Genomic DNA, 15,797 nt, shown 5'->3' with positions numbered 1-15,797 from the left:
GGTCTTGTGACTCAAACATCTTCAAATATAAACATGTTGCAAACATCCGTGGCCCAACACTACATGGCAGGAGTATGCAGAGCCTCTGCATCTACAGCCACACATGGTAGGAAAATAAATACACTCAAATTGATATGGTTAGGACATGTACAAGTAATTCACCTGCAAAGTAAAAGACTGAAAACGTACCTGCAATGTAAAGACTCCTGATGTCACTCCTGTGATGGTGTCTGAATGTAAATGTAGCATACCTATTGCATCTGATACAGTACCTGGTAATGATACTGGCCATCAAGTTTGTTACAGCTGACGTGGTTAGATCTTAGGAGCTAGTACTGTACTCAATGCTTCACTAACTTGTGACATGATAGCTTTTGCACTCTGCTGATAGTACAGGATTTGAACTACACTCCACACTCACAAATCCAATAATGGGATAATTTATACAGTTATGTTTATTTCCCAGCATCGCATGTCATGCGTATACATCTTCTTATAGTCTTATAAAATGTCCAACACACGTTTCGAATATGTGTTCATTTTAGGTTTGAAACGGATTCAGTGATGCTCTATTTAACATGATTTGTATAGAAGACATTTATAAAAAAAATTAAAACACACAATGCTCATATGTTAAATTCTTACTTGCGGTGTCCAAGTATACAGAATTTATTATTAGTAGCACATTTAGTATTCATGGAAAAAAGACACTAGTGAACGAATGGGTGAGATGCATCAGAAGGAGAGCAGCTCTTGAAATCACATGCCACTTCAAATACTGCACATGACAAGAAAGCCCAAGGATATGCAAGAAAATACATACTTTCCTTTTATTCCAACAATGTAGCACACCCACTATTGCGGCTAGTGATTGAACTTTCACTGCATGCAGTACCTTCCACTGTGGCCTTCCTCTGTAAATTGGTATAGAGTCATAACTCCTGAACAAACAGCTTTTAGACCAAACCACAGAAAGTCTGTATGAAATCCGTAGATACACATCAAAGCACCAGAGTGCAGTCCAACTTGTTAAAAAACGAAAACTGATTCAAGAAAACACACCAGTCCTCTATTCCATTTATCCCAAAGAAATAAGCGCTTAAATGGGGCATATAGAAAGAGTGCCTACTGAATGAAAAATGAACCTTTGTGAAAAAAATATAGAAACCCCTCCCCTACCCTCCGATTTACTCCTAAAGCCACCCCTGTAGTTTTTTAAGAACACTTTGCTCGTAAGCTTTATGGCAACGTGTAAGGCAGCAAAACTCCGGGTATTTTCGGGAACATAGAAATGAACATCAACAGATATACAAAAAAAAATCCGAAACATTATCACTACTACTTTTACATTATAATGTCATGGAGCAGATTACATCAGGGCAGATGTGCGGTGTGTGAAAGTTACAAACCAACTACTTATAAATATCATATTTCACTTTTAGATTACCTCTGGAATGATCGTTCACATATTTTCAGCAAAAAGAAAGTTAATTAGCATAAAAAACAATGCTTCTAAGGACGCCGACATAGGAAGTCTTTCACAAAGAGCTTTACTATACTGTGCCCCTTGCGTCTTCTGTGTTTTCAAAATTTGGTGTGAACTATTAGTTTGGAAGCCGGTTGTTGCAATACTCAATAACAATATGCGAAGGTTAAGAACAAACCTTCAAAGATGGCGCTTTTCTTAAATGAACTACGATACTTTTTTCCCCTGTTGGTTCGAACCTCTTCCTTAAGCCAACAGATCGACTGGCGTTGAAGTGGGAATGCACGCTTCTTTCTCGACGGCAGTTACGATAGTTTAGAAAGCCACACAAATGCATTCAGTAATTTCAAGGCGAGCGTTTACATTCTGTATTCTGACGGCTCACACCTCCGAGCCGGTCCAACACCTCCAAAAACCATACTTCTCCCTTGGGTGGCTGGTAAACATTACGAGTCTTCATTGTGCTTCCTTTGGCTCTTGCTAGAAAACCTTACATTCTTTCACTGCACTTGTAGAACCAAGATTCAGTACTTTCCATTTAAGTCATAATCATAGTGCAGAGGGCTCACGACTCGCATGTGAATATGTATTGTTTATTTTTTATCTGTATTTCATTTTCTTCCCATCCAAAAAACTGTTAGATTTTATTTATTTCCATGGGCTATACTGGCCGTAAAATAAATACACATTTTACAGAATCTTTTTTTTGCTGTTGGAAAAACGTTCATGAATTTACCAGCCAGCTGTTCATAAAAGTACTGCACATGCATTACAGTGGAAAACATGACAGCTTAATAGTGACAGTACATTCAATATAAAAAAGCAGGCGACTATGTACAACCGTAATAATGTTGCAATTTAGTGTTAGAAACACATTAAATAAATATGTGGGGTCACAAAGCATTAGCATATAATGCAACATGTTAGTTTGTGTTTGGAGTTCAACCTGAAATGAATGCAGAGGTTATAATACTGCTCACGATTAAACGTCGAAGAGTGCACCATTTCTGAAAAAAAAACCATTTAAATTACTTAAATATGTGGGCTTGTAGTCATCGGTGTATCGAACACATGAACAGCTGTCATAAAACAGGTTGAAAATGTCGTGATCTTTCTAAATTCAAATCGTTTTTGAAACTTTATTAACAGATGTGAACATTATATAAACAAGTATACATTTGAATCAGCCCCGATACATTAATCACAATATGCATTTAAAAAGGTTATTTACAAAATACGAAATTATATATATTTATATATGAATATTTATAGTTTTCTTTTTTCATTAAAATCTACTGAAGTAGCATGGATTTTCAGTAAGAAACCACTTTCTGTACGATGAGGTAATTTATACAGATTAAAGGCAGAACTGTTCTGAATCCATTTAACACACTCAGCCTATCAGCCGTGCATTGTGTAGCTTCCACATTCAGATATTGCTCGCACAGCCATTTCCCAGACGACTCAGTAAAATCCTGCACTGCAGTTCGCAGTTTCACATGTAGCCGCGCATTCAAAGGCTGATAAGCTGGCTCTTGATCCCTGGTCTTTCAGCAAAAAGAACCTACGACGAGGAGGTTACAAATTTGTTTCATCCCAAGAAGGGTCGTTCATGTTCTTTAAAACCTTTCTGATTAGCTTCTCGAGGTCTTTGCGCGCTCGCTGCTCTTCTTCAAGGGATTTCTTCATCTTTTTACTGTCCTGGTAATAGAGAAAATAAATCACAAATAGACGGTCATGCTCCAAAATATGGCGAATATCAGTGATAACAAATTCTCCAGAGAGTTTAGAAACCACTCAAAGTAACCACCCAGGAACCATTGGTAAATAATATAATATTCTCTACAGGTTTGTCGACATGCTTTACCCGGGAGTTTCAAGAACTCAAAAAACCATTGGTGCAATGGCAATGTAACATTGTTTATTTATAAAGCTTCAAATACACACATGGGCTACATAATGGGTACCCATCTATCGTGCTTCCAAAATCTAGAGGTGTTCTAGTGAAATGTATTTTTATTTAATTATTAAGACAAAGAAACAATGGCAAAGCCAATAGTTCTTGCTAATGAGGCCAATTGGCTTTGCCAATGTTTATTACCCAGGCTGGCTAGTGCACAACTAAAGTATTAAAAAATAAAAAGCCATAAAAGACGCAGCTACAATGTTATTCTGTAGACGTACGCATGAGTTTAATTCACATGCAGGCCCCTATAAAAGGACAAAGGCTTTTTTTTTTCTTTACCAATCCTAGTTTGACTGACAAATAAAAAAAGAAGATCCAGAGGGCTTTTTTAAAATGTAACAGATAAGTAGGTTAAAAAATTAAAAAAGAGTGTGTGGGTTAGCAGGAAAGGTTTGGGGAGGGAGTGGTGATGAAGCAACACGGCGGGCAGGCGAAGAAGCAACATGGCAAGCTGGGGGTGGGCAACACTAGAGAGAAAATACTGGGCAAAAGGAGAAAAATAGCAGCAAAGTGCATAAAGCTGAGTAGCACATGGATATGAGAGAGCAACACGGAGGAGGTGAGAAAAGCCCATGAGGGAGACAGCTGGAAAACTTTCACTTTCATGGAGTGCTTAAAGAAAAAAGTAGTTCCCAAAAAGCGAGCCATGAAAGACAGTAAAGAGGCCATGCTTCCATGGGAGGGCCAAACACAAGGTGAACAGGGTGAAGCAAGGGGAGCCATCAAATGGAAAGAAAGCAAATAAGAGTGATAGTAAATCCAACTAATCGTGAGCAACAGTCGGCTGCAAGCTCGTGTATGTTCTTGGTAAGCCCACAATAGGTCTTTCTCAAACAGAAAGTTTATGTGATCTGGTATGTTCAATCAAAAAAAAAAATGTTTCAAGTTTTATCCTGAAATCAATTTATTAGGTTAGTCAAAATTAAAGCAATAAAAAGCTTCACAACTCTCCTTTTAGTTTAAGAATTATCAAAGTGTCATCCGTGTACATATAAAACTGGAATGCATGTTTAGGAAAGCTGGGAGTACCAAAGGAGGAACATATATATTAAAAAAGCGTCAGACACTGAGGAGCCCTGCAGACCACACAAGATAGAACTAGTGTGGATGTGCAGGGTGACATTGCTACAGTCTTTCTAAGAACATGGAGGTATTCATGAAGCTACGTTTGTGCTCTACCCAAGATGCAAATTCACTGAATATGGCCCAACAGGTCAACATTGTCAATGGAGTCAAAGGCCCCCCAGATATTCAGAAGAATATAACAAGTGAGACACTGTTTCCAGATGTATTCCATCTCAGGACATTCAAGAAAAATACACTTTAACAAAATTAGCATTTTGGTCTGGTCGGAATACTGTCTAGAAAAGGTCCAGTCAGTTAGGGAGTTCCACAATTTCTCTTCTATCATCGCTACTTGTTTTCTCCAAAGCTTTAAAAGCGATGGAGAAAACAAGACAGGTTAGCAATTCCTTGCCCCACCTTAACAGAATATTAGTTTTGACAAATTAAGATTTACTAGCCCCCCCTAATGAAGAGTTTATAATCTCTAGCAGTGCAGATTGCAAGGATCTCACGTTTCACACTAATCCACCATTAAGCAGAACTGAAAGTGTTCCAGGCTCATTCAGCAATGCTAAGTAAAATACTCGGTTAGAACATTGGTACTTCAGAGCCTCGTACACCCTAGATGACATAAGAATACCTTTCATGCTTACTGAGAGTATGTTTTTATTGAAGGGTGTCATGTTTTATAATCAGTTCCTCAATGGTTCAAAATATGCATTTAACAAGATTTTTTAAACATGATTAAATTTGCAGTCATGCAGTTGGCAGGGGCACCAACTTCATAGAGGATCTGGAAATCAACTGTGACCTCTACCTCCATCTTTGGAAGAGTGAATGATTTTTCTTAATTCTGAGGCTCTATTCCAGTGTCACAGTGCTACACAACAAACTATGCAGTAAAAGTAAACTTCCATTGCAGCAGCATACCACACCATATCTAAACAAACAGCTCTACTTGAATGACTGCAATCAATAATAGTAGTGATGAAGGTGACACCCTTATGTTGTGTAGAACTGCAGCCTTTCCATGGAACATTGTCACACTAATATTGAGAGGCAGGTTAGATTTTTCTCATCATTATGTCCCTAATTTTCAAATACAGCCCAAGTAATTTTTGTTTTTCTTTTTTGAGTTTTATATAGCGCACACTCGACCCGAAGGTATCAGAGCGCTTTACATGAGCACCAGTTGTGTTACAGACGGACACATTCATTTTTGTTAGACTTGGGGAGATTAAGTGGTTCGCCAAGAATCCAAGTATGTTGAGTGTCCCTGCCGAGACTCGAACCCGGTTCCCCAGCTTCGAGGTTGACTGCTCTAGCTGTTAGGCCACATCATAACCCCCCTCTCCACATTCATAGTGTGTATATATAGACGCCACCCTGGTGCACTGGTATCAGTTTCTTTTGTGCAAAGAACACAGAACCATGTCAGAATGATTGTATGATCAGTTTGTAGAATCTAATAGGATTTTGGGGTGAAGAGCCCAGTTCGCAGAACGGGAAGACGGGTGAGTCAGGTAGGAATCTGTAGCTAGAGGCTCTACCTGAAAAGTGTTAATAAAAGTAAGTAACTTGTTCTTCTAATAGAGACATCTAACTGCAGATTCCTCAACTTAGAATAGATCCCCAAGCAATTCATCTCCGGAGGTGGGTCTGTGAGCTGGCAGCATAGTGCTGCTTTGTGAACTTGTGGAGGGACACCCACGCAGTCTCTAATGCAGCAGAAGCAGCCTTGGCCCTCGTAGAGTGGGACAGTAAGCCCTCAGGAGGCTTAGCAGATTTTTATGGCATGTCATCAAACTCCTTCTACTTTCAGCTCATGTCTAGAAGAGGTTCTGGCTGTCCTTAAGGGAAAAAAAGACCAAGGTAAGACCATGCTTTAGTTAAGGGATCAATTGTTCTGTAAAGACTAGGGGCATCAAGTGCAGCTTTAAACTCAGTCATTTGGTGTGAATGCTAGGTTGAGACTAACCACCACGAAGAAAACTATAACAAGGTATTATTTATGGGTTTCTCTGTATACAGACTGTGGGAAAACCCTAGCACTTGGCTTTACCAATCTGGACTTGACTCAAAGACTTGTACCCTATTGGAGTGTACCCCGATCAACCCAAACATGAGTCAAGGCCACTGGCGGAGCCTTGATCAGGAAAGATCACACCCTTTCAATGTCAACTTTCTGGGACACACTGATTAGTGTAGGACAGGAAGGTCTCCATAAAAATGAAAAAGTATGTTAATATACATATAAAAATGAAGGAAAAGAAAAAAAGTGACTGCAAAAAACCCCAAGTTAGGGGGCATGGTAAGCTGTGTACCAGGACGGCAGCGGACTCCATCTTCTGGTAAAGACTGCAGAGACATGTGACATAAATCAATTGAATTAGCAGAGGAGGAAGGAATTAATATTCTTGCCAGCAGTTTAACGGTATGGATGGTGGAACAGCAATCGCCAGTCGATTTATTTAGAAGGATGGGCTGAACAGGGAGCTTGCATGAGGCTTCCATGCTGCACTGAAGCCAGAAAAAAAAAAAGAAAAAAGAAAAAAAAAAGCTTGGATCACCACATGGCAGGCGCTCTGGGGGATCCAGCCTCGCTGGGGAGTTGAGATACGGGCTAACTGGTGCTAGTGTGTACACCAGCATGTGCTTGGTCACCCTCCCTGGGGAGACACCAAGGGATTGGGCAAGAGGTACAGAGTGCAGGTCCGGTTAGGGATGACTGAGAATAGAGCAGAGGTAGTCATATGAAGGAGACACTTTGGCCCGAGCCCTTAAAGAACAAGTTACTTACCTTCGGTAACACTTTCTGGTCGAGACAGTATCTGCCTGTGGATTCCTCACCTTCCTTTTGAATTATCCCATTTCGCAGTATTCCACAGAAACTCTTCTCTTCAGCTCTTCCATGTCGACGTCACAATGGAACTGCTCCGCAAGCGCCTCCCCGTGACATCATCGGAGCCATAAAAAGACCTCGTCGGCATGCGGACGTCAGTTCCACCCATTTTTTCCGTGCCTTCAAGGCGAACCAACAATATTTTCATAAGTACACACTATACGCCAACGCAGCCAAACCTGGAAATTCTTCATCACAGACATTTTCTAGTGCCAAGCATTACATGATTCCAGCAATAAATCATAAGGTATCCCTTGATTATTTTTCAGTATAAGCAGTCAGGCAACGGGGAGGCGGGTGGGTCAGTGAGGAATCCACCAGCAGATACTGTATCCACCAGAAAAAGCGTTACCAAAGGTAAGTAACTTGTTCTTCTGATGGATACATCTGCCCGTGGATTCCTAACCTTTTGAATTGAATCCCCAAGCAGTCCCGCTCTCAGCGGAGGGTGCCTGCCTGCCTATACCAAAAATCCTGCAGCACAGAACGTGCAGAATGGCTATTTCTACTCACCTCTGGATCCAAGCAATAGTGCTCTGCAGAAGTATGGAGGGAGGCTTAAGTTGCCGCCTTGCAGATGTCTACCACAGGGACACCTCTAGCTAAAGCCGAAGACGACGACTTTGCTCTGATAGAATGAGCTCGAATGCTTTCAGGAAGCTCCTTCTAGGTCAAAGCGTAACAGATCTTGATACAGAGGATGATCCACCTGGACAACGTTCTCTTGTGGACTGCCTTGCCCTTCATCTTGACAACATATCCGATGAAGAGTTGGTCGACCAACCTGAAGTCCTTGGTTCTGTCCAGGTAGAAGCTGACCGCCCTCTTGGGGTCCAGGCAATGTAGTCTCTCCTCCTCTTTAGAAGGGTGAAAGGGGAGTGTAGAAAGTGGGTAAGGTGATCGACTGCCCTAGGTGGAAAGGAGTGACCACCTTAAGCAAGAAAGCAGCTCTGGTACCAAGAGCCATCTTATCAGCTTTGAATGAAGTAAATGGAGGCTTGGAACTAAGAGTTTGCAACTTATTCAACCTTCTAGCAGAAGTGATTGCAACCAAAAATATCGTCTTAAATGCTAGGAACCTTAAGGGACAACTGTGTAAAGGTTCAAATTGTGAATCCATTAAGAGAGTGAGAACCAAACTTAAATCCCACTGAGGAATGATAAAAGGAGTAGGAGGAAACCTATTTGTGAGACCTTTAATGAATCTAATAACTAGGAGAGACTTAAAGAGGGTTGATCTGGCAAACAGAGAAAGTCCGACAAGTAGCCTGTTCTACTTCACAACCCTGTTGAGCCAGGGAAAAAGAAAAACTCAGAATATCAGACAAATAGGCCTGTAAAGGATCAATCGATCTCTCTCCACACCATTTAACAAACTTGGCCCACCTACCAGAATAGACCGATTTGGTGGAGTGTCTCAGGGCCGATAAAATAACATCCACCACATCTGATGGGAGAGAGAAAGAGCTCACAGTGCCCCGTTCAATCTCCAGGGATAAAGCTGCAAGCTCTGGAGGTGGGAGTGTCGAACCTGCCCCAGCAACTGCGAGAGAAGGTCTGCCCTGAGAGGAAAACGGAGTGGAGAGTGGGATGAGGGGTAAAGGAGGTCTATGAACTTACACCCTTCGCGGCCAATCCGGAGTGATCAATATGACTTGTGCCCGGTCTTGGTGAATCTTCCTCAGAACTTGAGGAATCAAGGGTATGGGAGGAAATGGGTATAGAATCTGAGAGCCCCAATCTAACTGAAACGTGTCCCCCAAAGCTCCCCGCATCCGATACTGAAGACTGCAGAATGACGGGCACTGCGCGTTCTTGTGAGTGGCAAACAGGTTCCAACTGAGGAAACCCCCACATCCTGAAAAAGTGAAGGACCACCTCTGGATGAGACGCCACTCGTGATCGGCCGAATACTGCCGACTGAGACTGTCCGCACGCACATTCAGTTCTCCTGCCAGTGGATTTGCAATCACGAAAATCTGATGGTCTGGAGCCCAGGACCAGAGTCGCAGAGCCTCTCTGCAAAGAAGATACCACCCTTCTCCTCTCTGTTTGTTGATGTACCACATCGCAGTAGTGTTGGCCGTTAGGTCCTGAACCAACTGACCCCGAATGGAGGGAAGAAAGGCCTAGAGAGTCAAACATAACGCCCACAATTCAAGATCTCCGTTGTGTTGAAACCACTGCCTGTGGAGGCACCACTGGAGGGCCCTTATATGCCAGCATGCATGGCTGACCAACAGTATGCAGGAAGCAAACAGATCGAGCAAGCACAAGACCTTCAGGACTGGAATAGCTGCTCCATTCTAAAAAAAAGTGGAATCATAGTCTGGATGTCTTGAATCCTCTGTAGAGGCCGGAATGCATGACTCACAGTAGTGTCCAGTCGAGGTGTGGAAGTAAGGCCAAACAGAAGAACTACAAACAGGTGTGACTAGATATCATAGCAATTCCTCCACAAGGGAAGGTTTGTGAACTCACTCAGAATAAAATGTCCGGCAGGACAAAGCAGGCAAAGTGCCCTTCTCAATGACCTGGCTGTCAAGGCAGTAGTGCTTCATGACCGTGTGAACTGATGCATAGATAGCTTCTAACAAATACTGAGCACAGGAACTCCACATACCAAGGCAGTGGAAGCAGCTTTGGATCTTGTAGAATGAGCCTGTAAGCCTTCTGGAGGCTGCTTCGTAGCCACTGCATAGCAGATCTAAATGCAGGGAACAATTCATCAGGATGTGGTCCGTTCTTGCACTGCCGCCCCGTTCTTTGCTCAGGAGACCCCCACAAAGGGCTGACTGACCACCAGATATTCTTTGTTGAGATATATATATATATATATGTATATATAAGACCATAGTGTTCTCTTAGGGTCCAAACAATTGAGCCATTCTTCCTCAATAAAGAGTTAAAGTCGAGCATAAATTGCCGGAAGGTTGATGGCTTGCAAGACATGAATGGAGTGACCATTTTTGGTAGAAAGAAAGCTCGAGTCATCAACACCAACATATCTGGGAAGAATGTTGTACAAGGTGGGTTAACAGAAAGCATGTAGCTCGCTCACACACCTATCAGATGTTATGGTAATGAGAAGGATCGGTTTCAATGTTAAAAGTGTCAAGGAGCAACTGTGCAGTGGCTCACAAGGGGTGCACATCAAAAAGTGAGCACTAATTTCAAGACCAAACGTGGCATCACAGATGACGGTGGAAACAAATGTTTAAAACCTTTCAAAGGTCTCATCACAACAGCTAATTTAAATAAAGAATGCTAATCAGGCAACTGCAAAAAACCTGGAAGAGCTAAACAAAAATAGTCTTTAACAGTGCCCACAACAAGTCCTTGCTGGCCCAGGGACAAAACAAACACCAATACACCAATACAATTTGGCTTGCAGTGAGCCAAAAGGTGCACATGTGTCTGATTTTGCAGAGAGATGTCTCACTGACAAGATGACAGCCTCAGGTGAAATCCAAATGAAATCAACAGTCACCGCTCAATCACCAAGCATGTAGATGTATTCTGTGCAGGCCTGGGTGCAGGACTCTGCCTTGCTGCTACAACAGAAGATCCTCCCGAAGTGCCAGGATGATTGCAGGACAGATGCTCATGCCCAGGAGTTGCGGGTACCATACTCTCCAGGCCCAGTCTGATGCCACTAGGATGACTTTGGCACAGATGGTCATGATTTTCTTCAGAACTCTGGCCAGGAGAGGCAGTGGTGGATAAGTATTCAGGAGCTCTGAGCTCCACTCGGGTGGAATCGGTCTCCGAAACAGAGCCGTCTTGGGAACTCCAACATGCAAAAGTGCAGTGGCCTGCTCTCCTTAAACCGTTACACGGCTGAACCCTCTTTTTCACCAAAAAGGCAAGAGCTATAGAAGGACATATCTATAAGAGTGATTGGACATCCCCAGAGAAACCAGTAGACTCCATCCAGACGTGGCACTGATGTGACACTTGTACCCATCACCTGACCTAAGAAGCGGTCATGTCCAAGCCAGTGTGAATTACAGATTTTGTTGCTTTGCAGTCATTATGGATAGCATGGGTCAGGGATTCCCTAAGGTCACCCGGAGCTGCTGGTAATACTTGGGCCACTGTATCCAATGGGGAAAGAGAGTAACAGTCTAGAATGCAGCTGGCGTTTACAAACAGCAATGCTCAGGGATGAGGACATACACTTGCCAATTGTCTCAATCTTTATACTCACAAAAGAGTGGGGCAGTGAGTAAGTAGTTAGGCTTACCCTACTAGTGGACACCTGCGCCACCAAACTCTCTGGTGTAGGATGCGGAGTATGTAAGTCATAGTCGTTTGGTGCCAATCAATGGAGACAAGTGAAATGTCATTTATTGGTGGACCTGAACACTGTTTTGTCCAGGTGCCCGAAAGGGTATCAGTGAAGGCTTTGATGAATGACAACAGAGTTTCTATAGGTGCTTGACCAGGCATGGGTACCTCTGTCAGAACATCTGTCTCTACCTCCTTAGTAGGAAGTTGTAGGTCTAGAAATTCTGCTGTCCTCCACATAACAGCGAAGGAGGAGCTTCCTTCGGTGGCAGGGGCGAGGGGAGAAACAAGGCCAAAGTCTGGAGAATTATCCAAGCCCCTGACATCTTATAGTTCTTAATACCAATTTTCCTCATCATATCGACAGACAAAATCACTCCCCTCATCAAAATTGTCTTTATCAAAGTCACTGTCAAAAAGATTGGGCATAGACTAGGTCCTACTACATTGTAAGGGCAAAATATCAGATCAGAAGGGTTACCACCTGGATGCATTCCTGTGGAATTAAGCCGCAGCTTCGGTCGATGTTGTGGTGGATTCTGCTCAGAGTTGGAGAGCACAATAGGTTGGAAATCCTTCTCCAGCATGAATGGCATTGGCATGGCATCAGTGCGAAAGGAACCGCTGCAGCAGGTGGCACCAGAATCAAAGTCGGCACCAGACCCGGTGCTGAAACACAGGTAGGTTCGAGAGGCACAGACAATGGACCTGCCAGCAAAAGTCTGACTGAATGCTCCTGCAGACCCTTGGGGCCCGAAGGCGAGGCAGAGGGAACTGGTAAAGTATGTAGCATGGTCTCCCTAAAGGCCTACACTTGTTGCAACGTTGCCAACAGTCCCAGAAACTCAGAGTGAGACTAAACTAGGTATTGGCTCTGATGGAGATTGGGACTGAGACTTGGGAGCATGTTAACTCACTCGCGCCTCTCTAGGGGTTTGGAGTGGCAAAAGGGTCATATTCCTGCTTAGGGTTTTTGAACCTTGGACCGAGACTATGATCTGCCACAGGAATGACTGTGGGAGCAGGAACAGGACCTTCTTTTCAACTTCGGCTGGTCAATTTGTGGACTCTTCTGATGTTTGGTGACATACAGCTTCACCTCGCGGTCCCCTGTATAGCCTTCGGGTTCATCTGGGCAAAGTCATCAGAAGCCCCAGAATTGTGCTCTGACCCTAGGCACCAAAGGAATATTTTATTACGGTGTGTCACAGACACTTGTTTGCAGAAGTCCATATATGGGTGGAACACTGTTATCTTAGGTGGTGACATTTTCCCTTACACACTGGTAAACTTTTGTTGAAAAGGGTCAAGAAAACACCAAGGAAGAGCTCCAGGTTTGTTTCTTAAGGCACAAAAATAAAGGAACTGATGTCAGCGCGCATGGGTGGTGCCTTTAAGCTGGCTAAGTTTCCTATAAAATAACTTCCAGATTGGAATGACATCAGCGTGGAGCTGCATGACACCAGCTGCTGGCACCCAGGAGTAATGCTTTAAGTTTACGGATCCAGTCTGATGGCTGGAGAATATTTGCAAGGTGATGAAGCCGCGGTATCCAACAGAAATGTGAATCAGACTCTGCAGAAAGTGCATCACAAGAGGTAACTTGAAAGGGGAAGTCTGATCTGGCAAACATAAAAATGCCAAAACAGTTGTCGTAACCATTAACTGTGCCCACTGCAAAACCTTGCTGGGCCAACAACAAGACATCCAAGAATTTGACCTGCATGGGATCAAGATGACCGGCTCAACACCAGACCATAACATTCTCCCAGAATCCAGCATAAATGGATATTGTTAAAGTTTGGCTATCTGCAAAGACACTTCAGGCAGAAAATCAAAAAAACTTAGCTGGTGCCGCTCAATCTCCATGTATGGAAGTGATAATTGCATAGATTCAGGCGTAGGACCCTCCTCTCTTGCTGAGACTGTAGATCTTCCTGAAGAGGTAGCCGGATTAGAGGGCAAATGCTCAGGAGATCTGAGTACTATACCCTCCTGGCCTAAACCAGAGCTTTAAAAATGACTTGGGCCCAGTCTGTTCTGACTTGCCTGACTCTCTCAAAGGGGAATGGTGGGAATGGGTAGAGGAGGCCCATGTCCAATCGCTTCTGCAACACCCAATGTCCCTCCTGGAGGGAACTCTAGAGCGCAAAAGTTTTGACACAGCTCATTTTTTTGCAATCATAAATAGATCTAGCTTGTGGAGACTCCACTGTTCAAAGATGCCTAGTGCTCCCTCTGGTTGGAAATGCTATTTGTGGTCCACATGCCAATGCCTATTTAGCTTGTTCAGTCTGGCGTTCAGGGGCCACCAGAAAAATCTGCCCAGTGTTCAGCTATCTCCAAAGGTTGAAAACTTCCAGGCAAATGATCCAGGACCCCAACCTGCCCTGCTTGTTTCATCACCATGCAGTGGTGTCCGTCATAACCTGCACAAGCCTAATTGTGATGGGACAGCATGAAGGCTGGCCAGGGCCGCCAGATTGCATGAAACTCCAAAAGGCTGATATGGAGCTATTGCTCTGCTGGAGACCAAAGGTCTCTGACCTTATCTCAAACATAACCCCCTGTCCCTGGATTAGTGAGATGCCTTTCACAGCCGTGAATTCTGGATCGGGAAGGGAGAGTGGCCTGCTGCAGGTTAGACTGGGGTTAGCCTGCCACCACAGAAGATGCCAACTTGTCTCCTGAGAGATATGGATGGCGTCAAAACAAGAGCCCCTGTGCTGGGCCAACTGAAACCTGAGGTTTTACTGTAGGGCCTGCATGGCACACTGGGCAAGGAGGATCAACTAGGTGAGGTGCCCAAGAGGACTCTAAACCATCCTTACAGACTCAGACTGAACAAATTATCAGGATCATACCCAGAACATCCCAGACTCACTGTGGGGGCAGACATGCCTTGAATGCCACTGTGTGCAGGAAAGGCCCTATGAAGGTGATCCTCAACATAGGGCTCAGATGGGACTTGACCGTACTCATGTAAACTCCAAGGAGGTCAAGAGGGTGGCAGTCATCCAGAGGTGGTCTGCAACTCACTTTGGCAAGCCCGTCTTTAGCAGGCAGTTGTCAAAGTATGAGAATACATATATTGCGGACCTCCTAAGATACGGATTGACCATCACTTTCGTGAACGCCTGAGGAGTCAATTCAAGCCAAAGGGAAGCACAGCAAATTTGGAAGTGTTCCAACTCAACTGTGAACTGCAGACAGAATATGTGGGATTGCAGGACAGGTATATAAAAAGGTGTCCTGCTAGATATGGACAGTATACAGTCTCCAGGATACAGACAAGAGAGGATCTGATCAACAGTAAACATGTTGACATTTTTGTGGATCAGAAAGGGTTAAAAGGCTGGAGGTCCAGTAAAAGCCTGAAGTGTTAGTCCTTCATCGGAACAACTAAGTAGCTAGAGTTCAGCCTTTGTCCCTCTGAATCCGCATATGTTCAATGGCACGGTAGGCCAGCAGGAGGCAGACTGTATCAAGCCTGAGGTGCAGTATGCCAAATGTGACCCGGTGTAGGGGATTTTAGGGCAGTGAAAAGATTTAAGGATGGGCATAGTCATCCTGAACACACTACAGATTTTCTATACTGGTGGAATTGATGGAATGGAGGCTGATGACAATAACCCACAGGATTGCACTGTGATGCATCTTATTTAATTCATTCAAGTACCAAGTCAGCCTTTTCACCAAAAACCTAGTTCCTTCAAAGGGCAAGTCAAGAGGGATTCCTGGAGGTACCAATCGGTCATGTCCAGGCCAACGCACTAACATATTTCCCAGCATCATGTTTGCACCAGACATCTGTTTCCTGCAGACACAGCTAGGCTTTAATCTTGTCATCTTTGGAGGAGACATTGTGCCTATCACACTGCCGGACAATTGCAGATTCACCGGAAAATTAAAGTACGCATTGGAGCTCGGATTCCGGGTCGAAGGGTGCAGAAAGAAAAGGACGGATGTAAGCACACAGGGGATGGGTCCTTATATGCAGCCCTCTCTGTCAAGGCTGTGTCTGGTATAAGGATGCTGCAAAGCAACATGATGCTAGCTGTTGGCGTGCAGGAGTCCATGCTGGGAGA

At 43.8% G+C, this 15,797-nt stretch overlaps 1 protein-coding gene across 4 annotated transcripts in view; it reads right to left on the bottom strand.

Moving 5' to 3' along the window:
* Window positions 1-437: 437 nt before the first annotated feature.
* Window positions 438-15,797, bottom strand: part of ARHGEF7 (Rho guanine nucleotide exchange factor 7) — a 908,392-nt gene continuing 893,032 nt past the window's right edge. For 2 of the 4 annotated variants that reach the window (XM_085622181.1, XM_085622183.1), the window contains one exon: window positions 2,927-3,187. In XM_085622181.1, coding sequence (XP_085478307.1) covers window positions 3,065-3,187 — 123 coding nt within the window. In that variant the 3' untranslated portion in view covers window positions 2,927-3,064. Of the gene's footprint in view, window positions 3,188-15,797 lie in introns of all 4 variants that reach the window. The other 2 variants (XM_085622184.1, XM_085622182.1) reach the window with 2 other exon arrangements.

This window comes from Triturus cristatus, chromosome 8 (genome assembly GCF_964204655.1).
Source record: "Triturus cristatus chromosome 8, aTriCri1.1, whole genome shotgun sequence".
NCBI classification, from domain to species: Eukaryota; Metazoa; Chordata; class Amphibia; order Caudata; family Salamandridae; genus Triturus; species Triturus cristatus.
This window is presented reverse-complemented; position numbering and strand designations above follow the sequence as displayed.